General features: G+C 35.6%; 4 protein-coding genes across 8 annotated transcripts; 3 read left to right on the top strand and 1 right to left on the bottom strand.

Annotated features, from left to right (window-relative positions):
• Positions 1–412: 412 nt before the first annotated feature.
• On the top strand, positions 413–3,474 carry SK1 (shikimate kinase 1). 3 transcript variants are annotated; one of them, XM_088822551.1, is made up of 12 exons: positions 489–601; positions 725–766; positions 1,066–1,320; positions 1,555–1,613; positions 1,782–1,836; positions 2,001–2,073; positions 2,188–2,275; positions 2,436–2,518; positions 2,607–2,736; positions 2,848–2,926; positions 3,029–3,093; positions 3,193–3,474. In XM_088822551.1, the coding sequence occupies exons 3-12, from the start codon at positions 1,110–1,112 to the stop codon at positions 3,226–3,228; spliced, it is 879 nt and encodes a 292-aa protein (XP_088678677.1). In that variant the 5' UTR covers positions 489–601; positions 725–766; positions 1,066–1,109; the 3' UTR covers positions 3,229–3,474. The 3 variants fall into 3 exon arrangements, with proteins under 3 accessions (XP_012845202.2, XP_088678677.1, XP_012845203.2); XM_012989748.2 differs by lacking the exon at positions 725–766 and having other exon boundaries at positions 413–601; XM_012989749.2 differs by lacking the exon at positions 489–601 and having other exon boundaries at positions 613–766.
• A 1,921-nt stretch (positions 3,475–5,395) lies between these two features.
• Positions 5,396–10,132, bottom strand: LOC105965218 (F-box/kelch-repeat protein SKIP6). 3 transcript variants are annotated; one of them, XR_016033313.1, is made up of 3 exons: positions 8,939–10,132; positions 8,258–8,342; positions 5,396–5,517 (listed from the first exon to the last, which is right to left on the bottom strand). XR_016033313.1 is itself a non-coding variant. In XM_088822550.1 (2 exons), exon 1 carries the CDS (start codon positions 10,073–10,075, stop codon positions 8,969–8,971), a length of 1,107 nt encoding a protein of 368 aa, XP_088678676.1. In that variant the 5' UTR covers positions 10,076–10,132; the 3' UTR covers positions 8,130–8,354; positions 8,939–8,968. The 3 variants fall into 3 exon arrangements, 2 of the variants coding, with proteins under 2 accessions (XP_088678676.1, XP_088678675.1); XM_088822550.1 differs by lacking the exon at positions 5,396–5,517 and having other exon boundaries at positions 8,130–8,354; XM_088822549.1 differs by lacking the exon at positions 5,396–5,517 and having other exon boundaries at positions 8,130–8,342.
• Positions 10,133–15,749: 5,617 nt separating this feature from the next.
• Positions 15,750–16,091, top strand: LOC148768917 (S-protein homolog 19-like). The gene has a single exon (XM_088821380.1). It carries the CDS (start codon positions 15,750–15,752, stop codon positions 16,089–16,091), a length of 342 nt encoding a protein of 113 aa, XP_088677506.1.
• A 3,542-nt stretch (positions 16,092–19,633) lies between these two features.
• On the top strand, positions 19,634–22,811 carry LOC105956378 (PKS-NRPS hybrid synthetase cheA-like). The gene is made up of 3 exons (XM_088822540.1): positions 19,634–19,801; positions 20,105–21,309; positions 21,395–22,811. The coding sequence occupies exons 1-3, from the start codon at positions 19,760–19,762 to the stop codon at positions 22,740–22,742; spliced, it is 2,595 nt and encodes an 864-aa protein (XP_088678666.1). The 5' UTR covers positions 19,634–19,759; the 3' UTR covers positions 22,743–22,811.
• The last annotated feature ends 3,298 nt before the right edge of the window (positions 22,812–26,109 follow it).

The raw sequence follows: 26,109 nt of genomic DNA, 5'->3' as shown, positions 1-26,109 counted from the left end.
TTGTTCACCTCAGAACATACATAACATAGGGGACGAAAAGTGGAATTGGAATAAAGTTCAACGACTGAAAATGTAATTATCCCTTCATATTTTCTAGGGTAAATTACGAAAACCCATGAACTTAGGCTAAATAACGAAAATCCCCCGTCTATCAATAATAACCAAAATCTCCCCTAATTAACTGTCGATGGTGTTTTTTTAACAGAAAATGTGTACAGTATATTATACCTTCTGTTAAATAGGTGATAAATAAATAAAAAAATCTGAAATTGTGTGAAGTCTATTCCCTAAAAAAATCACACTGTAAATGGGTTGGTGTAAGACGGCAACAAACGTAGAGTTTTTGTGATAATTACGAATAAATGGGGGCATTTTTCGTTATTTACCCTATTATCTATCTCAAAGTATTAGCGGCACAATTTTGACTGTTTTACAAATTTCCAACAACCAAATAAAAAGAAAAATCACAATAAAAATGAAAATGTTCGATTCGAACAACCAAACACGGCTCAAAATTAGAAGCTGAGGTGGGTTTCTCACAAGGCTACCTACCTACCACCATCTCCACGTCAATCACCAACCCACTCTACAAGAATTTCTGGTGAGCAAAACGTGGTTCTTATATTATACTTCGTGTTTCATTTCAATTTTCAATATTCTTATTCTTTACCTCAATTAACATCTCTTAATTGGGGAAAATTACGTTGACCCCCTTTTCGCAAAGAATCGATCTTTTTTCGTCTACCGAATCTGCTGTATTTGTTTGGTATGTCGATTTTTTTTTTGTTCCTTATTTTTTTTTTCTGGGTTGTTGCGCTGATCTTGTTATTTCTGTTTATGGGAACATTGGATGATTAATTGGGTCTGAATTCACGGTATATATATATTTTGGTTTCTTTATGGGGTTGTGAGATTTACTTTGAATCCTTCTATTAAGAAAAAAAGGCTAGATTTTTTTATAGCCCTTATGGTGTTTGTAGAAATGCCTAGCTGAGACTTTGTCATCTGTTATCTGTGACTTATTCTTCATACTATTGATTGTGATTTTTTTATTTGGAAATGTAGGGAGTCCAAGTCTTTTTCGTAGAAAAAGGAAGTGATAAAAAAGAATGGAGACGAGAGTGTCACTGGGTGTGAAATTACCAACACGTATAAACACCGAAAAAATTGCAATAAAACCAAGCAGTTTGCAGTTTTTCCATAATCATGGCGAGCAACGGTTGTCTCAGCTACCCGTTTCGAGGAATCTCCTTGCGAAAAGGCGAAGAGTTTACGGACCTGTGATATTTAAGGTTTCGTGTTCTTCCGAACACAGTCCAGGTAGTTGGTACAAACATATGCTCTATCTTCTCTGATGTTTTACATTGAAAGCTGTGAAATCAATGGCTTTTCTTGATTGTCTTCTTATCAAGCTCTGTCAAATAATTGTTTGTATGCTATTGTCTTTTTTCTTTTCCCCATTGATCGTAAAAGAAAGAATCGAGTGATTTAATTCCCAAGTTATTTACTGCGCACTAAAATATTTCGGTTCTCTCTCTCTCTTTCTCTGTTAAGCTTCGACGGTGGAGACTCGAAGTGTTCCAGCTTCATTTGATGAATCAAAGATCATAAAAGTAAGTTCATACGACATTTTTTTCCTTCCCCCAAATAAAGTGACCTTTTTAGTCTCCATGTTGAATATCTCTATATCGTGGCAATAGAAAATGTGGCGTATATGTTAAGTCTAGTAATCGAACAGTTGAAGTTAAGCCTTTTTAATCAGTGTCGAAACGCTGTTGCAGAATATATCAGAAGAGATCGAACCATATCTAAATGGACGTTGTATATATCTTGTCGGTGAGTTTAACATATATATATATATATATATATATATATATATATATATATATATATATATATATATATATATATATATATACACATATCGATTTTCTTGAATTCGTTTACGTGTTGCTCATCTTCACTAAGATTTATTTAGTAAATTAATTTTTTTTTTCCAGGAATGATGGGATCCGGAAAAACAACAGTAGGCAAGGTTTTGTCAGAAGCCCTTGGATACTCATTTTACGATTGGTTAGTGCCCCATATTTCTTTCGTTTTAGCATCCTCCTACATTAAATAAAATACCGATACATTATGGTATTCTCGATTCTTACAATATGGATCATGCGACTTATGAAATGTCAGCGACAAACTGATAGAGGAGACTGTTGGAGGAAGTACCGTGGCTGAAATCTTCAAGTTATACGGAGAGAGCTTCTTCAGAGAGAATGAGGTCCTACTTCTTTTTTATTTTATTTATTGAAAAAAAATGTCACTCAACAATTAAATGAATATTTTCGAACTAAATGCTAATTTTTTTAATTATATTTTTAATTCCACTTCCCGAAGTGTAACCTATAGATGTTCATTTTTGACTTTTTTTGTATCTATAGACGGAGGTATTGCACAAGTTGTCTTCGATGCAACGGTTAGTTGTTTCGACGGGTGGGGGTGCTGTTGTTCGGCCAATTAATTGGTAATAAATAAATATAATAATATGTATTTTTTTTTAATTTAAAGTGTATAATAATATCCATTAATATTTTTTCGACATGATTATATAGGAGACACATGCACAAGGGTATAAGTGTTTGGCTAGATGTACCTTTGGAAGCCTTAGCACAGAGGATTATAGCCGACGGTACTAATTCCCGGCCGCTAATACGTTACGAATCTGGTGATCCTTATTCTAAGGTAAATTTTATTTAATTCTAACACCATTTAAATAGTTGACGATTTTTTTTTAAATGTGGCCATTTTATTGTCACTTGTTCGATTGATTATATGTTATTCCTTTTGGTCTAGACGATGAAGCGATTATCGAATCTATTTGAAGAGAGGGGTGAAGCGTATGCTAATGCCAACGTCAGAGTTTCTTTCGGAAGTATGATTTTTTTTAATTTTTATTTCTTGCCCCTTTAATTGTGCTTTATCATAAACGTATAAATTGATGTTTATATATATTATACATATCTTTTTATAATAGATATCGCAGCCAAACGTGGATTGAAAGATGTATGTAATCTGACTCCAACCGTAATTGGTATCGAGGTTTGTCTTCATCTTCCTTGTCTCTATTCGATTTAATTAACGCCGTTTTTTCTGTGGATAAATTTGGCTAATTTGAATAATAATATTAAACATTTTTAGGTGCTTCTGCAAATCGAGAATTTCTTGAAGAAATAAATAAAGGGCGACAATTCTTTCGATTTTTTTCGGGATGAGAGACTATTGGCATATGAATGAATGTGGAAGAAGTTTGAGCGTCATCAATAAGTTATATGATATGCTGTAAATACTTCTACTCATAAATCATAATAGAAGTTGCTGAGAATTCAACTTCGCGTATTCATTTTTTTTTCGTTTGTAATTTATGTAACGGAACCTCACATTTTTTTTCTCCATATTTATATATTTTGTTTGTTCTTCTTACCTCTCGTCTATGGATCTGAGTACAAGGTCTTAGAATTGAGTACTGACAGTCGCAGCATAAGAATTTTGAACTCGAAAGTGAGTTGGTCCCTTGTGAGCGCCAGACTAGGGTCCGCTAGCCGAACGGGTAAAAAGTACAGTATAATTATAATAAATTCAGTGGTTATTTGAAAGCCGCGCACTTGTCTGCGACACAATGAAAAAAAAAGAAAAAAAAAGGCAATACCTATTTGTAAACAAGGAAATATTAGTAGGAAACTTTTTGTAATTTTCGTTTAGGCCGAAACCGGAACACCTTATTTTATATCTTTAAATTTGCATGAATTCGTAAACGAGTTAGAACTTACAACTAATCCTTTCCTCCAATGGCTCATTAATCTCACTTTTTCTGGTTTTTCGAAATAAAATCTTCTTCGAGATTATGAAACCTACAATCCACTTGATATGCTTCAAATGACTAAACATCCAATTTCAGGACAAGATTACAATATGATCTCGGGCTGAGCCAATAGTTTGAACAAGCACGTAACCATTAATTAACAAAAACATTTGGAGAGACGAAAAAATGAAAAATGATATATCTTTTTCTTTCTCATCTCTCGTTTTTTATGACTATGACATTGCATGCAGTGTGTCCCCTTTGTTTGTGGCATAAAAAGTTCCTTGAGTTTTCGGAAATCATTTTTCATTATTAATCAATGATGTCTCCATCTCAAATCAAAATGCCGTTGCAAATCAAAGAAGATACTTCAGATTCTACATTTGAATGTACTACTTCCTCCTTTACTACTAGTGACATCGCTGTCATTGTTTTCTACTTTTCTTGAGTTTTCGGTGTCGTTTTGCAATAATGGTTGTTTTTTATTAATGATTTGGTGGTTTTCGAGTAGCAAGCTTCACGAGAATGAATACAAATCCAATTTACGATTTTCTTTTGCTTTGTTTCAATTTGGATATTTGACTCCCAAGATTTTGCCTCACATTGTTTCAATTTTTATGTATTGTGATTAAGATTTTTGAGGAAAACTTTTGATTGATTCCACTTCTGGGAGCTATTTAGATAGTGCTGATGGATAAAGAATTGGTAACTCTCACACAAGTTTCTGGTGATACAACAAAAATATTGGATTATCATATATTTTGTGGTTATTTATATGAGAATCCAAATTATTATGGAGGTGGGCCCACGTTTTCTTTATTTTTCCCTCTTGAATGAGTAAATTGGCACACAATTTACTTTGACACATGACACTTTCTTAAAAGATTGTAGAAGTTGTAAATATTTTCTAATTTTAAAAAGTTTGGACTCAAATGTCCTAGAAAATGGCACTTTCTTAAAAGATTGTAAATCTTTTCTAATTTTATAAAGTTTGGACTCAAATATCCTAGAAAAAAAAAATCTTAAAAGATTGTAAATCTTTTCTAATTTTTTAAAAAGTTTGGACTCAAATATCCTAGAAAAAAAAATTGGCACGTAGATCTCGAGCTCCATCGAACTATTTACGTAATTAAATTATTAACTATTTATAATTTTATGTCTATATTCTTTTATTAGCTCTTAGTTTGGCTATTTATAGTCCTTTAATGTTTCGGTTTGATTCAATTCAGGATACTTACTAACCATTCAAGAACTAATATTTTGTTACAACTTACAAGCATCATTAATTAGTAATTCGAACCATCACCTAGTAAAAGACACCTATTTTTATCATTAACCCAAAATAAAATGTCACCAGATTGTTTTCCAAGTATCAACATTTAACCAAAATCAACTCCCGCAACTTCGGACAAACCCTCTAGCCCTTTTGTCCAAAAGTTGTAAATGTTGTTCAATCGTAAGATTTTCAAGATCGATGCTTGATAGTTTGCCCCCGGGAAATTGAATCTCTTATAGCCCCAGATTCGATCGATGCTTGATAGTTTGCCCCCGGGAAATTGAATCTCTTATAGCCCCAGATTCGAAGATGCCGAACTTCGCATCCTTCTGCATAGTCAACGAACTTCTTGAGCAAATCTGGACTCACGCTACTGCGTAGAGAAATTCTGCAATTAAAAAGTTGTGCATCAGTTATCAGTTGTCCTCCGCCTGAAAAACGGCAAAAATGTTTTTTTCGAACGTTCCTTTTGAGCCTTTAAATGGTAAAGATATTTGTCAACCAACTCGTGCGATTTAAAGAAGATACAAACAGTTGGAGATCTGGCCTAGGTCCTAAAAGTTTTCGACAAAATCGACGTCCTTGTACTCCCGATGCAAATTAATTTCAATTTAATTATCAAAAAAAAATTAATTTCAATTTAATTATAGGGTAAAATACACTTTACCCCTCGTACTCATCTTTATGTGTAACGCTTATTCCATTCATTTAATGGTAACCTATTTGATTCCCTTGTACTCCTGTTTCATGTGTAACGCTTATTCCATTCATTTAATGGTTAACTTATTTGATTTTTAGCGGTGTTAGTAGTAAAACAAAATTTAATATATGTTTATTAATATTTAATAAATTATACTTTATTTTTATTCAAAAATAATACATGTATTATGAACAAATTAAATAAATAATATTTAAGATAGTAAAAACAAAAATTCAAATCTTGGATTGAAAATTATTTACTCGTTGAATATTTAAATTAAAAAAAGTAATATTTAGATAGTATACTTTTTTCATATAGTGGATGAAATTATTTTAATTCGTCAAATATGTGCATTAAAATTTAAATATTTATTTGTAACATCAAATTTTGTACCGTTAGTCCAAAATGAAAATGCAAATTTTTATTTTATTTGCCGGATTCAAAATTTTATTTTATTTTTTTCTTTCTGATTTTCCCGCCATAGATTTCCGGCGTTGATTTTTTTTTTTTTACGTCCGCCGCTAAACGTTGACCGTAATTGTGCTATCATTAGCGGTAATTATACTGTCACTGACAGTAAATTAGCGTAATTATATTGCCAATGATAGTACATTAACGTAATTGTGCTATCATTAGCGGTAATTATACAGTCACTGACAGTAAATTAGCGTAATTATATTGCCAATGATAGTACATTAACGTAATTGTACTGTCGTTGACAATACATTTATGTAATTGTACCGCCGTTGAAAGTACAATTATAGTCAATGATAATATTATTATTTATTTTTTGTTATTTTTTTTAATTTTGTTTGATTTGTTGACAAGTCAACGTAATTATATTACTGTTGTTGACAATAAAATAACTGTAAACACAATAATATTACTGTCAACCACATCAATATTATTTTGTTTTTTGGTTTTTTTTGTTTTGTTTGAGTTATTCACGGAGTAACGTAATAATATTACTATCTATTATAGTAATATTACTGTAAACACAATACTATTACAGTAATATTACCGTCACTCACTGTAATATTAATTATTTTGGCCTTTTATTATGTTTACCTTTGTTGAACGGTCAACATATTAATATTACTCTATTACATAATAATAATAATGAGTTTTGTTCTGTTAATATTACTGTGCTAGAAATTAATATAATGTTAAACTGTAGTATAGTTAATTTTACCGTGTTTAACATTAATATAGTTAACAATACTCTCTCCCCCAAAGCTTTTGTGGAACCTGAACGTGTTCCAGCTGCATTTGATGAATCACAGATTGTAAACGTAAGTACTATTCGTACGACATTCATTTAATACTTACATCTCTAACAAAAATCTACGACGTCTTGCAATAAATCAGCTTTTGATCTATGCATTGCAGAATAAATTAGAAGAGATTGAACCATCTGATCTAAATGTACATTGTATATATCTTGTTGGTGAGTTGACCATATATACATACATACATATATATATATATATACACACACATGTATGTATGTATACATACTTATGGTCAGTTTTTTTTTTTCTTTTTGGAAGGAATGATGGGATCTGGAAAAACAACAGTAGGAAAGGTTTTGGCAGAAGCCCTTAGATTTTCATTTTATGACAGGTTAGTCCCTCATATATTTCTTTTTGTACTTACAGCTACAATACATATAGAACATGTTTTTACTTTGTGAAATTAATGTCAGTGACACACTGATAGAGGAGAAAATATTAGTGTGGGGAGTCTTCAGAGAAAACGAGGTTAGAGAGAGAGAGAGATTACGTTTACGTTCATTAAATTGCACAATTAAAAAAAATTCAACAAAACCATTATGAATTTCCTTCGGATCCAGATTCGAAAGCTAATATCAAAAGAAATAAAAATAAAATCAGAGTTTCTTCAGGAAGTAAGATCTCAATAAGTCTCGGTTTTTTTCGTTTCTTGTTTTTAAATCGTCTCATAATCTATGATATTGCTGTCAAGTAAGATATTCGACTTAACCCATTTTGTTTACATCGTCTTTAAGGTACTTTTACAAATTGAGAATTTCTTGAAGAAATAAGAACAAACATTATTTAATTCCTGTATCCAAATCATAAGCAATCCCGTTTATCATCGATTTCTCGTTTCGAAATAGAGGATAAAATGTTCATCATGAAAATACTAATTTTTCATATATAATTATAAGTTAATTTCTTCAAGAATCACTATTTAATAAGAATAATAATGATCAATCTTCTCTAAACAAAGTAGACAAAATTACGAGGAGAAGTGATCCGTTGATAAAAAAATCGCAAGGGTCTCTCAACTAGTCATCAACTCACAACTTTACTTTCAAAGTTGGTTTATTATTGATTGTTGAATTCGTAATATACATAATACACACACATATGAATCACAAACAATGGTCCTTGTGGACGTCACTAACCTTAGAACTCGAGATTCTGAAAGCTTCTTGTATAACAATCTTGTAACTCAAGAACTCGAAATGTACTTGCAAACGAACAAGAAACCTGTATGCAAAACTACAACCATCAATGAACTAAACGAATCACAAGTCATAATCTGAAAAACGAAATCAAACTTGTAAATAGCGGCGAGCACATATTTGAAGTTTTGGAAGCCAGAAGTACTGAAATGTAGCAGAGTTAACGACAAAACATCTCTACAATTAGCTGTTCTTTTATTTATCAGATTACGTGCTACTTATCGTTGATTCAAACATTTTTTTGAACCATATAAGTAAATACACCAATATATTGAACGTTACAACGCAAGTAGTCATACATTACTCACTATAAATGAAGTAGCAATCTTAAAATCCTTCAGACTAAGAAATGACAATTTGATTCATCATCTGTTCGCCAAAAAAGCCCCACGACATGTTTTACTCAGAAGGACTGTTAATTCTCTATAAGTTATACCGTCACTCGTTCTTTATTTTACAACTCCAAACCAGAGGGTGACGGCAAACAGATCATATAGTCTAGATTCTACGACGAAACTGAATTTTTTTATTTATTTAAACCACCTATATAAGTCACAATTTGAAAGCAAAAGCAGCTCAAAAATAGCAAAAAAAGAACCACAAAACTCAAAAAGGCCATACCTTTATCCTTCAACAACTGCAAACAACACATCAAAACTCAACCGCCAAGCACTGCGAAATCGAAACCCCTTTAGGAACAACAAGAATAACACCAACCCGCAAAATCGAGCCGCTCAACCCACCATCGGAATCCCTCTTCACCTCAATCTCCGCGCACATAACATCCACCTCCTTCCGATTCCCATTCCCTTTACCTTCCCACACGACACACAACCTCCCGCTCAAATTCACCATTGTCGAACTGCACAAGAACTTCGGCAACCCTTTTTCCACCCCTCTCAAATCCCTCCATTTATCCTCCTCCACATCGTACCCTCGAATCTTCCCCAAGTAATCGTAGCAGTACAGCACATCCTCCACCACCGCTGCCCTACCCCGCCACCCCATATCCAACCTCTTGGGCACATTCCCCCACTCCCCACTATCCAAGTTATAAACCACTCCACCTCTATCCGCCATAGCATAGAATCTACCCTTAATTATTGCACTTGCGTGCATCCACTTATGCCTCAGCTCGATTGAGTCCGCACTCGGAATTGGGGCCCAAACCCCTGTTTTCGGGTCGAATACTTCTGCCCAGTTGATTGACCGGGTCCAATTATCCACATTGCACCCACCGAGTACGTATATCTTACCGTTCCATTCCGCGGCGGCGGGGAATTCACGAGCGACCTTCATTTTAGGCCCGATTCCCCATTTCTGAAACCTGCAATCGTAGATCCAGACGTTGCTGGACGGGATATCGTTGATTGAGCCGCCGATTACGTAAATTTTGGGGCCTAGGGTTAGGATTGATGATCCGACTGGGTGGTGGTGGGGGATGGAGGGGAGAGAGACGACGGTGCTTTTGGAATTTTGGGGGTTTAATTCAGCGTACCAGTAGAAAGAGGAATCGTGGCGGAGATTGAGGTAGAGAGAGAAATGGGAGATGCGGAGGAGCGATCGGGTGCGGAAGAGCTCAGGTGAATTTACGGTGGAGCGCCATGATTTCGAGACGAGAGAGAGGAAGGGGTGGCGGAAGCGAGGTACTCTAGCTAGGATTTGGAGTGAGATGTCGTCTGGGAGATTCGGGATGAGTGGCGCCGCACACGACGGCGCTGAGGCGGCGGAGATGGTGGCGCGTGTTTGGTCCGCCATTTGAGTGTGTGGGATGAAAGTGAGGGGTTGAGAAACGAATACTGTGAAATTAATTTTCCAATTTTTTAACCAATTTTTTTTTACAAAAATATTACAATCAGCCCTGAGGTATGGTTAAATTACAAACAACCTCTCCAGTTTGGTTAATTACAATGACTCCCCTCAACTATGAATCTTCTTACACGTCCACCCTTACATTGTCAAATTTAGTGGAAATTTTGTGGAATCTTCTAAATTGTGTAGAATATTCTTCAGTTTGTACCCGTTTTATCCTATTCGAGCTCCACATTTCGAAACAAGATTGTCGTACAGTGTGTCTCTTGACTTTTAATATCAGATTGCGGTGCATCAAAAACTGTATTTTTGCACAAAACGAGAACAAACTAGAGAACATTCCACAAAATGTAGAAGATTATGTTGAATTTGACACCATGAGGGTGGACATGTAAGAAGATTCATAGTGGATGGGTGATTGTAATTACTCAAACATGAGGAGTTTTTTCATAATTTAACCATGTCTTGGGGGTTTGACCGTAACTTACCGAAAAATAAAAAAATAAAGAAATATGTAAATATAGTTAGATATGTATAGTTGAAAGATAATAGATTGATGTCAAAGGAATCTACACGGATTTGTTTGAATTTTAAATTTTTCTTTTCATATATAATTAGAAAATTAGTAGAGAGAAAAACAATTACAAAATATACGTTATTATTTATATAATAATATAATAATATATGTTAATGTTGCATTAAAACCACACATATTTGCAGTTAAATGTCACAAAAATATAACGCACTAATTAAAATATATAATTTACCTTCATAAATAGCTAATTAATACACACATATGCCACAACCATAACTTGCAAGATGTGTAAACTCAAAAAAATAACAATAATATTACAATTATTAATATTTCTCACAACATTTAATCTCTTGATAAGTAAATCGTTTTCGTTATGCGCTTTCGAGTACGCAATCGAGGTCGTGAGCAATCTCCCGGCCCACACCAAATCGCTGAAACTCCAGTGCTGGGGAGACGACGGCACGGATCTAGGGTTGCAAACGCTCGACCCGAACCAAGGAGTGTATTTCACCACTTGCACCGAAGTGTTCGAGGCCCCGACGACGTTTTACTGCTTTTTCCACTGGCGGCAGAAGAAGTACCAGGCTACGTTTCCGATCTTTAGTAACGATTTGTCGTCGCACTGCGATTATCATGTCTTCTCTCCTTATATATGTCGGTGGACGGTTAAAGATAGCGGGTTTTATTTCGGGACCAAAGAGCCCTACTATGAATATCACCCATGGACAAAATGATAGTTAATCGATACTAAATCCGAGTAAATTAATATAATAAACGCTTATATATATAGTCGATATATGTATCCTCGTCGGGTTTGTTCGATCGGTGCCACTCCGGCTGTACATGCATGTAGCATGAATAAGATGGATCATCATTTTATTTTTCTAGTGCATTTATAATTTCTTGCTTTATAATTTCGGTAGTTTTGCATTTTATAATTATTATTATTATTATTTCAGGAAAAAAAAAAAAAAAAAGTCAACATCGGCGGATGATGGAAAAAAAATCAGAAAAAATATTTTTTTTACGTACAACTGATCGAGTCGTGATAGTATTATCTAATAAAACTAAGGTCTCATTCGGTTACATTCATCGGATTAATTTGAATTAGATTGTATCGTATTAATTCTCAATGATCATTAGTTGGCTAGCCGATAAGCTGTCTCGTTCCTTGTATTAATAATAAAATCGCTAAAATTTCGTATTTTAATGTGAAATTCTGATTTCCAATGTGAGGATTTTTTTATAATAGTAAAACTATAGGTGACTGAAAAATAGAATTTTCGATTCTGCCATTCCAATCCAACAATTTCTTGAACAAGTATTTTAATTTCAATTTTCGAATTTTTTTGTAGTAACTATTAATGATGACTTAATTATATGTATGTGATATTATTAAAAAAACAATATATAATAAGACAATTCAGTCCACAGTATTATCTACTCCATCTGTTCCACAATAACTGTCTCTTTTTAAAAATATGTTTGTTCCATATTATCTGTCACTTTAGATTTCCAATACTGCATTAAATGCATTTTTTCCTGTTTTAACCTTATTAATTCAACTATAAGTATTAACTCTCTCTTAATTATTACATCATTAAATAATCAAGGTTATTTTAGTCTTTCTACTCCCTCTGTCCCATATTATATGTCTTTTTAGAGGGTTTTTTTTGTCCCAAATTATTTGTCATTTTAGATTTTCAATGCATCATTAATTGCACTATTTTCAATTTTACCCTTTATCACTCATAATTAGTTAGTTGTAAAATAACTAATGTCAAGGATATATTAGTATTTTCCTATGTTTTTCACTATAATCTATACACATTTATTGATTTTCTTAATATGTGTGCAACAACCCAAAACGTCATTTAAATTGGGACGGAGGGAGTAATATATTTTACCTAAAATCAAGACACATTTATTGTGCTTCTTAATCCTTGTGCAAAACAAAAAACGACACTTAATAGGGAACGGAGGGAGTAGTATGTAAAGTTCTATATAATTACATAATCTAATTTTACCAAAAAAAAAAAATTCCTAATAATTAATTTTTAGTTTACTCTCATATGTTATCGCGTCCCGATCTAAAAATTACGATTTTGCCCCATATTTTCGTTGCCGTCCTTTCTAGTTTCATGAGATTTATAACGTGCGCACAGTCTATTCTATGCTACAGCGAGTGAAATATATCGGGTAGATCTTTATACCATTCTTATACACACATACACACATCCACCCACATTGGTGTATGTAGATTAATAGTAAAAAAATCACCCGATGCAGCCTTCACCGGGTATAGTGTAGAAATAACCCATGCGGACATTTAAATGTTGCATTGAAACAACACAAAATTGCAGTTAAGTAATAAATATTGTCACAAAAATATAACGCACTAATTAATTAATTAATGTATGATGAGTTAAATTTATGCAAATTAATATATATACATATACACACACACAAGCCACCCTAGCTCCATAACTTCAAGATGTGTAAACTCAACACAAACAAGAACATCCAAAGAACAAAAATAAAAATATTCCACTCATTTATATTTCTAATTACATTTAATCTCTTGATAAGTAAATCATTTTCATTATGTTTATCTAGTCAATATAAGATGACCATAGTGAATGATCTTCCAATGGATAGCAAATATGTGAAATTCCAGTGCTACGGTTCCGACGGTACGGATTTAGGGTTGCAAACGCTTCGCACGTTCAAGAGATTCGAGTGGACGATTTGCACCAGCCTTTTCACCGAGACGAGATACTATTGCACTTTCCACTGGCGCCAGCAGAAAGCTACGGCTCTCTTCGACGTTTTTAATGCCGATTTGTCGGCTCAATGCGTCGACTATGTTTTCGGTCCTTCTGCGTGCCAATGGACTATTTCGCAATACGGGTTTTATTTCGGGGTCGAATGGCCCTACACTTTACGTGAAGACTGGAAGAGGCATCATTAATTAAATTATTCGACTTGTAAAATAATAATACATATAAATATAATAATTACACACATAATAGATGGTGGTGTTAATAATTCCATTTATTTCGATTATATACCACTAAGGAAGGTTCAAAGCGAAAGATATCTCGTCGGCTCGTCACATGCAAATATCTTTTCATTTGAACAGTCGATAGAATCCAGTATACATTGTTATTTCATTAATTTCTATTCATGAGGAGGATTGTTGAAAATTTTGAGTTAAATATTGTAGGACCTCAGGCGCTACCAGTTGTCCTAAAACTAATTGGTGTTAGGAAAGGCGCAGACCCTAGCCTTATAGTGCATTCAACACACACAAGCGTCCACGACATTCGATTGTGGGCCGCCCATGCCCGGACCTCCACCACGTGGACAATTGCTGCCAAACCCAGGCTAACTATTTCGCAATACGGGTTTTATTTCGGGGTCGAATGGCCCTACACTTTACTTGAAGACTGGAAGAGGCATCATTAATTAAATTATTCGACTTGTAAAATAATAATATATATAAATATAATAATTACACACATAATAGATGGTGTTGTTAATAATTCCATTTATTTCGATTATATACCACTAAGGAAGGTTCAAATTAAAGCGAAAAAAAGGCGCAGACCCCACGACATTCGATTGTGGGCCGCCCATACCCGGACCTCCACCACGTGGACAATTGCTGCCAAACCCAGGCTAACTATTTCGCAATACAGGTTTTATTTCGGGGTCGAATGGCCCTACACTTTACTTGAAGACTGGAAGAGGCATCATTAATTAAATTATTCGACTTGTAAAATAATAATATATATAAATATAATAATTACACACATAATAGATGGTGTTGTTAATAATTCCATTTATTTCGATTATATAACACTAAGGAAGGTTCAAATTAAAGCGAAAGAAAGGCGCAGACCCCACCACGTGGACAATTGCTACCAAACTCAGGCTAACAATCTCCCCCTCAACAATTGCTCCAGCTGGGAATCGAACCCGTGACCTTGGCTTTGATACCACTTGTAGGACCTCAGGCGCTACGAGTTATCCTAAAATCAATTGGTGTTAGGAAAGGCGCAGACCCTAGCCTTATAGTGCATTCAACACACACAAACGCCCACGACATTCGATTGTGGGCCACCCATACCCGGGCCTCCACCACGTGGACAATTGCTGCCAAACTCAGGCTAACAAATATTTAAGTGGATTTAATTTATTTCTCTAAATCATTTGTTGATGAATGAGGAATTGATAAGTTACTTAATTAACGTATTTAATTATGAAAAATAATAGGTGAAAAGTCGTCATTTTAATATGGAGGTGTTTGGTTTATATGAAATCAGAAAATTTATGGAACAAAGTTGTGATTATTGGCTACAATTATTGAGAATCTATAAATATATCCTACGATCGATCCACCATTTGAACAACTCAATTTTCACTCCATTCTACAATTGTTCGTTGGAGTTCTTCTTTCTTTAGTCCATAAGTATTCTTTGTGAATATTTTATTCCGTATTCTTCTTGAGAGAATTCAAAAACACATTTGAGGGTTCGTGGATTTCGAGATTTGTAGTGCAGCAATATTTAAATAAGGCCTTTGTATCTTGTGAGACAATTACTACAAAATCGCGCGTAAAGACCAGTGACTGGCAATAATATCTTAAGAACAAAGAACTGAGTTCTTACTTCTATCAATTTGTTAAAATCACCACCCATTGTTATGTACCGAAAATAATAAGACTTTTAACGTACGTACATTTAAATGCTGCATTAAAACCACACAAAATTGAAGTTAAGTAATAAATATTATCTCCTCTAAAAAAAAAATTTGTCACAAAATATAACGCACCAATTAATTAATTAATGTATGATGAGTTCAATTAATATGCCAATTAATTAATAGTAATCTTCCCTAACCTTTATATCTAGCTAGCTAGGTATCTCTCTCTCACACACACACCATAACCTAATTATCAAGATGTATAAACTCAATAAAAACAATAACAATAGCCAAACAATAATATTATTATCTGTCATTACAACATTTAATTTATTGATAATTAAATCCTCTTCATTCTGTTTCTTTAGCGAATATGAAATGCGCATCGTGAGTAATCTCTCGCCCGGTACGAGATCGCTGAAGCTCCACTGCTACAAAGGAGACGGCACCGATTTAGGGCAGCAGACGCTTCACCCGAACGAAGAGTACAAGTTCAAGATATGCACCAACTTTTTCACGGAGACGAGATACTATTGCGATTTCCACTGGCGCGAGTACAGACTCACGGCCGATTTCTACGTCTTTGATAGCTTTTTGTCGTCGCTTTGCGAGGACCAGGTTTTCGGCCCTTCTAAGTGCCAGTGGACCGTTGAATACCCCGGGTTTTATTTTGGGATGGAATGGCCCTACCATGTAAAAGCACCGTGGTTGCGTTATTAATTAATTATTCGAGTTGTAAAATAACAACAAACTCATAATCGATAATAGAATTCTATTATCGGATAAATTAATATTATTGGAAATTATATTGATCGGATTAATTTGAGTTAGGTTGCAGTATTAATTCCTAACGTGTCATTTAGTTAATTAATTAGTAAGATGTTTTGTTCCTTGTATTAAATCTAGTATTAAGATTGTTAAAATTTAGTCATTTCAGTTCGGTCACCTATATCGGATTAGTTTGTATTGGATGAGATTGACAATTCTCTACTGACTAATTAATTAATTAGATAGTAATACATTCGGTTCTGATATTATGGATCATTTGTCTAAAAAAGATTTTATTTAATAAATTTAACATATAGTTTGAAGGATAAAATAATATTTTACTTGTTTAGTCGCACCTTATTAAATTAATAAAAGAAGAAATAGCAATGTGTAATAGCATATTTTGATTTTGGTACACATTTGTAATCACTTTTAAATATTTAATTTGTTTGGGAAGATTTTGTGAGAAGATTTCTTAAAATATCTAAAAAGACTTTGTGAGCAAATTAAATTTCATTAAAATATTTCATCTAATGTTGATAAAGCTAATGAGAAAGAAAAAAAAGGCTTAGATATGCAAATTTACCCTCACAAAAACATGAAAAATACCTTTGAATATATTTCATTTAATTAATGGTGATAAATCTAATTAATAAAAAAAGTAGATTTAATGGTGCATTAAACCACACAAATTGAAATTGAAAAAATGTAACGCACTAAATGTATACAAGTATATATAACTAGCATCGTTGAAGTACATACATATATATAACTTCAAGATGTGTAATTTAAATAAAAGGAAGAATATCCAAACAATCTCGCTATTTCTCATAACATTCAATCTTTTTATATTTAAATCATTTTCATTTTGTTATATAATGCCCGATTTCGAAGTCCACATCGTCAACAATCTCCCCAAAAACAGCGTGCCACTAAAATTTCACTGTGCGTCGAAAGATACAGATTTTGGAGTCCACATCGCTTCACCAAATCAAGAATTTTATTGGAAATTTTGCATAAACTTTTGGGCGACAACGATGTACTTCTGTCATTTCTGGTGGGGCCGGCAGGAAACGAGCTTCGAAGTTTTTAATACGGATTATTATTCATCGAATTGCGTGGCTAAGGATAAGTTGCTTGAGACGTGTCAATGGTCTGTAAGAGAAGATGGGTTTTATTTTGGAAATAAACTTCGAGAAGAATGGCCTTGAAAAAAATAACAAGAAATTAATAAACATATTTATTTGGATCAATTATTATAGGAGTTGTTGTTGTTGTTTATAAATTATGGTCTACATATAATATTATTCTTCAATTTCCATCTTGAATGGTTAAATTTACATTAAAATTCATTTTTTATTTAACCAATTAAAATTAATCCAAATAAATTTGTTTACATTTTAACTTTTGCCCTTAATCGTTAAATGTTAAGCACGTACCATAAATATGTTTGGCTACAAATTTTATAAATTTATATTTTGTAAAAAAATACTTCTTTTGATAAATTTATAAATTAAAACTCCAAAATTGGAATTTTTTAAAACATTATAATGTACACATTCTATTTTCATGCATTTTTTTTTGCTTTGGAAAAATCGAAACCAAAATTTCGAAAATCGTAATTTGAAGGAAATTGTTCTAAAATTGAAAATTTGTGTTGAAGTTGCATATATTTGAAAATTAATTCCAACTTACACCCATATTGTTAAAATTTTATTTTGAAATATTGCAACTGAATAAACGAGTTCAGCGTAATATTTTTTTTTCTTTAATGAAGGAATCCGCAGACAACTATATAGGTGCATTGAGTAAATCTACACTTTCGTATAATAACTTGTAAATCACAAGATATATATGTAAACAACTCTAGGCTATCCATGTGTGACTAGTTCGACTTAGCTACCGTTAGCAGGGGATTCGAACTTTGGTCAATTGACATAGATACTTAACATAACTTGTTAAAATTTCTTACAAGGAAAAATGAACACATGTTGAGGTTTGATTTATGTTTTTTTTTTCTTAACAAATGGAGATTTTATGTTGTTTAATTTAATTTCCTTCTAATGAATACAACTTATAAGTTAAGCAACGCTTAATTCAGGTTGTAATGGTGCATTAATACCACACTAATTACAATTAAGGATGAGTTTTTGGCGGCACCAAATTAAAATGTAACGCGCGAATTAATATGAATACAAATACTCCATGGCCCATCACCATATATAGCTTCATCTTGCTATATCTATATATAACTTCAAGATGTGTAATTTCAACACAAAGAGGAATAGCCAAATACTCTCATTATTCCTCGTGACACTTAATCTCTTCGTATTTAAATCATTTTCATATTGTTTCATATCTCCGAATTATGAAGTTCACATCGTCAACAATCTCCCGAAAAATAGTGCGGCGTTGAAAATCCATTGCGCGTCGAAAGATACAGATTTCGGGATCCATGTCCTTCAACCGAATCAAGAATTTTATTGGACGTTTTGTATGAATTTTTGGGCGACAACGATGTACTTCTGTCATTTCTGGTGGGGTTCGAAAGATACGAGCTTCGAAGTTTTTAATATGGATTTGACGTTAGTTTGCGATAGTATGTATCTGCCACTTCAGAAATGCAAATGGTCTGTTAGAGAAAAAGGGTTTTATTTAGAAAATGATCATGTCCGTCGAGAAAGTTGGCCTTGAAAACAAGAAGAATTTAATCAACATTTCTAATTTGGATTAATCTTTATAACTTTTTTTTCCCATTTTGTTTAATATTGTTTAATATATGAAAAGTAGGAGTGGAAATTGAATAATTAGATGGGAATTACCATTTTTAGAAGCAACTCTATTTTTTTTCAAAATAATTCTAGTTTTGTTTCGGGTCTCGTAGAAAACTCGAATTGAAATTTCGGAAATTAGAATTATAAAACTTGTTACAAAATTGATTTTTTTTTAATTATATTCTTGTTGCATTCACTCATACTCATAATATGGAGAATATAAATACTGAAATTCAATTTTGCTAATATCGTTTTACTTTGAATGTGATTTTGAACTTTTTTTCGGTCTGATTTTGGTAAAATTAAAACACGAAAACTGTAGTTCTTTAAGTTAGTTTTTTATACAACTTGAATCAATTAGATTGGATGTGGGGACAAAGTTATGCATGAATAAATTACATTATAAAATTTTGATAACTTAGAACATTAAAGTTGTGATCAATGTTCATTAATTTATGCATATCTTTCTCACACGACATTCAATCTTGATGAATCAAGTTGTTCCTGAAAACTTATTTAAAGAACTACAAAGCTCATGTTTTAAATTTTACCAAATCCAGTCTAAAAAAATGATCAAAATTATATTTGGAATTGAAACGGCATTATTAAAACAAATAAAATAACATTTATCACATCCGATATATTAATAATAATGTAACTAAAATGGATTATTCAGAATTATGTTTGGAAGTTTTCATAATATGGGGTGTGAAAGGGACTTGCTTTTCGCGGTTGCAAAATTGCTATTCGCGGTTATTAATAAAATATTCCATCTCTCTAGAAAAAGAAGGTTTTGAAGAGAATTTGCTTAAAAATCATTCTTGTTGGTGTGATATACGAAAACAAATGAGCTCGTCGGATGAAGATCGTGATAGCGGACCTAGCGAGGTAAAAAATTCTTCTTCTCGATCGGAAAAAGTCGAAAAAATGGCCAAACGCCCAACTCGGGCGCCCAAAGTAGCGGTACACGCCCAAGTTGGGCGTGCAGTTGGCAGCTCCACGCCCGGTTCGGGCGCCCGGCAGCCAACTGCACGCCCAACTTGGGCGTGTACCGCTACTTTGGGCGCCCGAGTTGGGCGTCCGGTTCAACCCGTTTTTAATTTTTTTTTTTTTTTTTTTTTTTTTTAAATAATTTTTTTATTCAATACCGATTATTTTACAACAACTCAATAAACCGTATTTTCTTTTCAGGTCAATACGTCTAGAGTTGAAGTTGATCATACCGATTATTTTACAACAACTCAATTGTTTGACTCGGGGGACGAGTTAGTGGATTGGGCTCGGTCCGTTGCAAGAGCTCTTTTCGTGAAATTAATTAGAAAAAGTACCCCCAAAATAAATAAAGTGTGTCTGACTTGTGACTTGTTCGGAAAGCCTCGAGGAAGTAACGCAGAGCCGTCCTCGAAAAGGTCTGGTAGCAAAAAAATAGAATGTGGTTTTCAAATGGTCGGACGCCGGCGGTTGGACGATAGATGGGAGCTCAGAACAGTATATGGGAAGCACAATCATCATCCGATATACACGTCTGGGCATGGGCTTAGTGCATTGAATGAAGCGGAGTCGAAGATTATCAAGGATCTTTCACAAAGTCATGTGCCGCCCAAGAAGATTTTGGCTAACCTGAAGAAAAATGGCTTGGGTCTCGATGCTTATTCGAAACAAATATACAATGAAAAGGCGAAGTTGAGAAGATTAGCTAGGGGTGACCGTACAGTGATGCAATATTTGATTGAGTTGCTTGAGGAGCATAACTATTACAAGTGGTTCCGTACAGATGAAACGACACATGCAGTTATCGATTTGATGTGGGCTCACCCTCTATCTGTCGAATTGTTAAGTAAGTTTCCGTACGTTATACTACTTGACAGTACTTACAAAACCAATCAGTACAAATTGCCTTTGTTGGAGATTGTTGGTGTTACTCCGGTCGGAAAAAATTTTACTGTTGGAGTGGTTTTTATGCGCCATGAAAATGAAGAGCATTATACATGGGTGTTGCAAAGGTTGAAGAGACTTTTCCCCCCACATACTCTACCTAGTGCACTCGTGACTGATCGCGAGTTAGGGCTCTTAAAGGCGATAGAGAATGTATTTCCGACTGTGCCTCATCTATTATGTCTTTGGCACATTAACATGAATGTGGGGCGTCGTGCTTCAAAGTGTTTTGGCAATAGTAGGCGTCGAGGATTTGCTTTTGTAGTCGGTCCGTGGCAAACTTTGGTAACATCAGCGTGTGAAGAAGATTTCTACCGGAATTATACAGTTTTAGTGAACGATTACGCGAATCATCCACAGTTGATTGAGTACCTCCAAGACACTTGGCTGATATACAAAGAGAAATTTGTAAAAGCATGGACGGATCTAGTTTTTCATCTCGGCAATACATCGACAAGCAGGTATTTATTTATCAGTGGTTAAATACATATACTTAACTCAATGTGTTGTTGTTTACTGAAACATAACCTACTTTAATCAAATTAGGGTGGAGAGCGCCCATAGAGCATTGAAGAGATGGTTGGCTTCGTCCACAGGTGGCTTTGACACATTTTGGGCACAGTATCACACACAGATTGCAGATCAACTTAACGAGATTCTGGCAGAATTTGCGAAGTCAAAGCGGATTCGGGCCCATACGATTAATGTGCCCGTATTTAAAATATTGTCCAGTGGAATTGTAACACATTCTGCACTAATGATGTTGGACGATGAGAAAGATGAAGATATAGACAGTTGCGTCTGTTACATGAGGAAATGTCTTGGCCTCCCATGCAAACATGAAATTGACGCAAAGATGAATGCACGACGTGGTGTGTTTTATGCGGAGGATGTCCACATTTTTTGGAGGACATTTGTTTCGGGATTCGGGCCTGGCCAAGAAGAAAGTGTTGGTTCAGTACCCGATCACAGGTCACAGGCTATTGGTAGGCTAGACGGGTTAATTGATGAGTTACGTGCACGTTCAGAAATTGAGATCACGGACGTGGCAGATGTCGTTTTTGAACGAATGCATCCTGGGGCGACGGAAATAAATGAGCCACCAGTACTTGACCGCCCGAGAGGTAGACCGCGGACGAACTCCACACAGAGGGATGACTCATCACATGAGTTGCCATTATACCCGGGCGAAGAAAATTCGAGACGAGGACGAGGACGATCAAGAGGCAATAGAGGCCGTGGTTCATCTTCTGAGAGATCTCGTGGTCGTTCATCGACTGTGAGTGGACCCGAAATGAGAAGAATGCCCCGACCTAGTTGGATGCGAGAACTTCATTTTTGCCTCGTTCCGGAGATTGTGACCTGGACGGACGTTCTAGGGGATGGTAATTGTGGTTATCGGAGCGTGGCGTGTGCAGTCAAGAACAGTGAGGATGATTGGATGGATGTTAGATTGGAGGTGTATACCTGTATTAGAGAGCATATGGCGTTTTTCAATGATTATTTCGGAGGTGGTAATTCAGTGTATCGGGTGTTGGCGAGTGTCGGCTATTGGGATAACGCTCCAGCACCTCTGGAAAAGTGGATGACGATCACGGACGTGGGCGTGGTTGTAGCAACATATTACAACGCGTTGGTCTTGTCGGCTAGTAGTTTGGGAAATCAGACTTATTTGCCACTTTGGGCTCCCGAAGGTGTTTCACAGTTATCTTACCAGATGACTATACTATTTCTTGAAGCAGGAAGCCACTTTGTGTATCTGAAGCTGAATGACAACTGTCCGCTTCCTCCGTTTAACCTGCAGTGGGCGAGATACAGCAATCATACTGTTGCATATTTGCCAGATGCATTGCGGGAGCGACGTGAAGCGTGGGATATTCTAACTAGTGTTTGATTTAGTAATATTGTTGTTATTGTTGTGATTGTTGTTGTTGTTGTTGTTGTTGTTGTTGTTGTTGTTGCTGTTGTCCAACATGTCCAAATCAAATAAACAATACAAGTCCAAATAAAAAACACAAAACATCAACAAGAACAAATCAAAGCCAAAAACATCAACACCAAAGAAGTTCGAATAATAAAAACATAAAAAATAAACACCTACGTATCTCTCGTCCGACGCCTGCGCTGAGAATGTCGCATATGTGAGTATCCTGCTTCTTGTTCTTCAGAAGCATTAGGACGATCCAACTGTAGATACTCGGCGAATGGGGCGCACATGTCCTGGATCGTCCTGAAAAAGTCATCGGGAATCTGTCGAAATCCTGGAATAGTCGGGGGTGGCAAGTTATCGTAGAAGTAGGGATGCAACACCCGGGTGATGTCGTACACAAACGGAACTGCAGATGGCTCCGCTCTCTCAACCGGCTCGGTACTAGGATGTATACGGACGTGGGTGTGGTCGAGGTACCACGGCAAATACTCCGGTGTCGACTCCCAAGCCGGACGCGCCAAATGACCATAATAATCTTCATTAAGCATGTGCGTGTGAGGGATATTCCACATCTGATCGCCAGGCTCGTAGCTAATTTTGTAAGATGCTAATTTTCTCTCCCTCTTAGCACCTTTTAGCGGACGAATAGGGTCCGACGGTTTAATCTGTCGAAATCCGAACTGACGCAAAACTCTATCGGGCATGTAAGGCTCGACCGTATCCATCCATCGAATAGTCCCGTGATGAACCGTCTTTTCAACTTCACGTGACACATTCACTCCAAATGGCGTCCAATTCACCTGTGCGTATGTATTCATAATAGAAATGTATTAATAAACATAGTAAATATATAAATCTTAATTTATTTAAACTTGATACTTACATCTGACGCACGCATAGAATCAAGACGTCGACGATAATCAACAAGTATATCCTCGTCTTTAGGGATATGATGTATCACCTGCCACCTCTTACACCATGGCTCTCCATTCACATGTGCGTTAACCATTGGAGGTCGGAAACACGGAAAATACTCATATATCCAACACTACAAAAATAATAAAATGGCATATTAAACATAACATTTTGGTGCTATTAATAAAAGAAAAAATTGAGGGGTTACTACAAATAAAAAATTACCTCTAACAGTGTCAGACAACCACCCATCTGCGCCGCCTCAGCTCGCGTAGCCATGCCCAATTGTCGATACAAATAGGCCAATGTAGCCGAACCCCAGGAATAGTCGGAAATCATATCGATATGCTCTAAAAGTGGGAAAAAATCTGCTTTCACCTTCGATCCACTCTTATCGACAAACAATAGCTTTCCAAGCAAGTACGCAATATATGCTCGTACCCGAAACTCGGAAGCAAATGAAGAATCGTCGCCATACATCCTATCCAAATCATCTAACCGGGATCCGCCTCCATACCACTTCTCCATAACTGGGGGCTCGACACCGAACGCTCTCGCACCCGCATAAATCGCATCTGCCTTATCAATCCAAACGTTAGGGCGCTTTCCACTAACTCGCAAATGCATGATATAGTGCACATCGTGGAGAGTAATAGTCATCTCTCCAAACGGCATGTGAAAGCTGTTGGTGTCTGGCTGCCACCTCTCGATAAATGCCTCTATCAACGGGTTATTGTGCTGAGGGAGCGAACAATAACGCAAGTGATACAACCCAGTACTCTCCAATAGTGAAACACTATAATAGTCGTCGGGGCCCGACCAAGTAGACTTCGCATGAGACCGCAACTTCAGCATATGTCGGCCCTATTGAATATATATTGATATTTAAGAATAGAAAAATCAACTATAAACATTTTAAACAAAAATTATTAAAATTAATAAGTATTACCTTTCCCTCCCAGATGTCGTAGGCAATATGGGCTCCAAAACTCGGAATCAAATGAGGGTATTTTGGTCCACCGGGTGTCTCACCAATCAACTTCCACGGTCGAGTAGGAAGAGTTTTTTTCGGACCGTGCCGGGACCTCGGGTTTGGGGCAGGAGTAGAACCACCGGAAGTACCCGCCATTGTATAAGCCGGAGGCGGAGACGGAGTCAAACCGTCCTCGTCATCATCATCGGATGGCAAATCAGGCACCGGGAACTGATACTTCTGCTGAAAACGTAGTCCTGGATCGTACTCGTCCTCGTGGGGATCCATATATGTATCCATCTCCTGCTCGGGCTCTGCCTCTGACTCCTCCTCCTCAATTGTCATACGCGGTTGTACAAAAGCACCAGTTCGTTCCCCACGACGTTTAGAACTGGTAACATTACGGTTGTGCGTTCTGCCCTCCCGTTCCGCAGTATTCTGGTCCATAGGATTTGCAGGAGGACGAATCAGGGGACCTTTTCCTTTTCCCATTCCTAATTTTTTCATCCAGTTAGACATCCTACAAACATAAAACATATTTTAAATTAATTATATTAATATAATTGAATTCAAAAAAAAAAAAAAAAAAAAAAAAAAAAAAAAAAAATTAATTCGAACGCCCGGTTTGGGCGTGAACCGGGCGAGTGAACGCCTGGACCGGGCGTTCACTCGCCCGGTTCACGCCCAAACCGGGCGCCTGCTGCACTATCCAACGCCCAAGTTGGGCGGCCAAGGGGTGTTCGAACGCCCAAATCGGGCGTTTGAACACCCTTTGGCCGCCCAACTTGGGCGTGCAGTTCATTACGGCCGAAAATAAAAAAGCCCCTACAATTCGATTTGTAGGGGCTTTAAACATGAAATTGGTTGCATAAACGACATGGGCAATGCATATTATACGGAAATTAGTCGAAATTACCTCAAAAAATCGAAACCCAATGGCTATTCGAGCTTGATTTGTTCGTTTTCGAATTTTTTTTTTTTTTTTTTTGCTATTTGCGGTTTTTGGGTTTTGAAAGTTTAGAGAGAGAGGGGTTTTTTTTTATGAGCCGCGAATAGCAAAAACGCAGCCGCGAATAGCATTTCCGGGTGTGAAATCACTAAACATTGTCCTTGTTGTTATCGTTGCACCATGACACGACACGTGTGTACATCTATTCTATATGTGTCAACTCAAAAATAATAAATTATATTTAAATAAAAAATAAATTATAGTAGAGGGGAATTAGCGTACGGCTACAATAAATTGTAATTACAACAAATTAAAATAGGGTAAATTACGAAACCTCCGAACTTAGTCTAAATAGCTAAAAACACCCTCACGGCCTCACCATCAGGTCTGGTGCATAGGCAACTTAGTCCAATATCAGTATATCTAGGGCTCCAAACTATTTGTAATATTCATATGGCCCCTAAATTATGTGTATCATAAATTAGGGCCCCAAA

The sequence above is a fragment of the Erythranthe guttata genome, chromosome 8 (assembly GCF_056151865.1).
Source record: "Erythranthe guttata isolate IM_541 chromosome 8, IM_541, whole genome shotgun sequence".
Taxonomy (NCBI): domain Eukaryota; kingdom Viridiplantae; phylum Streptophyta; class Magnoliopsida; order Lamiales; family Phrymaceae; genus Erythranthe; species Erythranthe guttata.
This window is presented reverse-complemented; position numbering and strand designations above follow the sequence as displayed.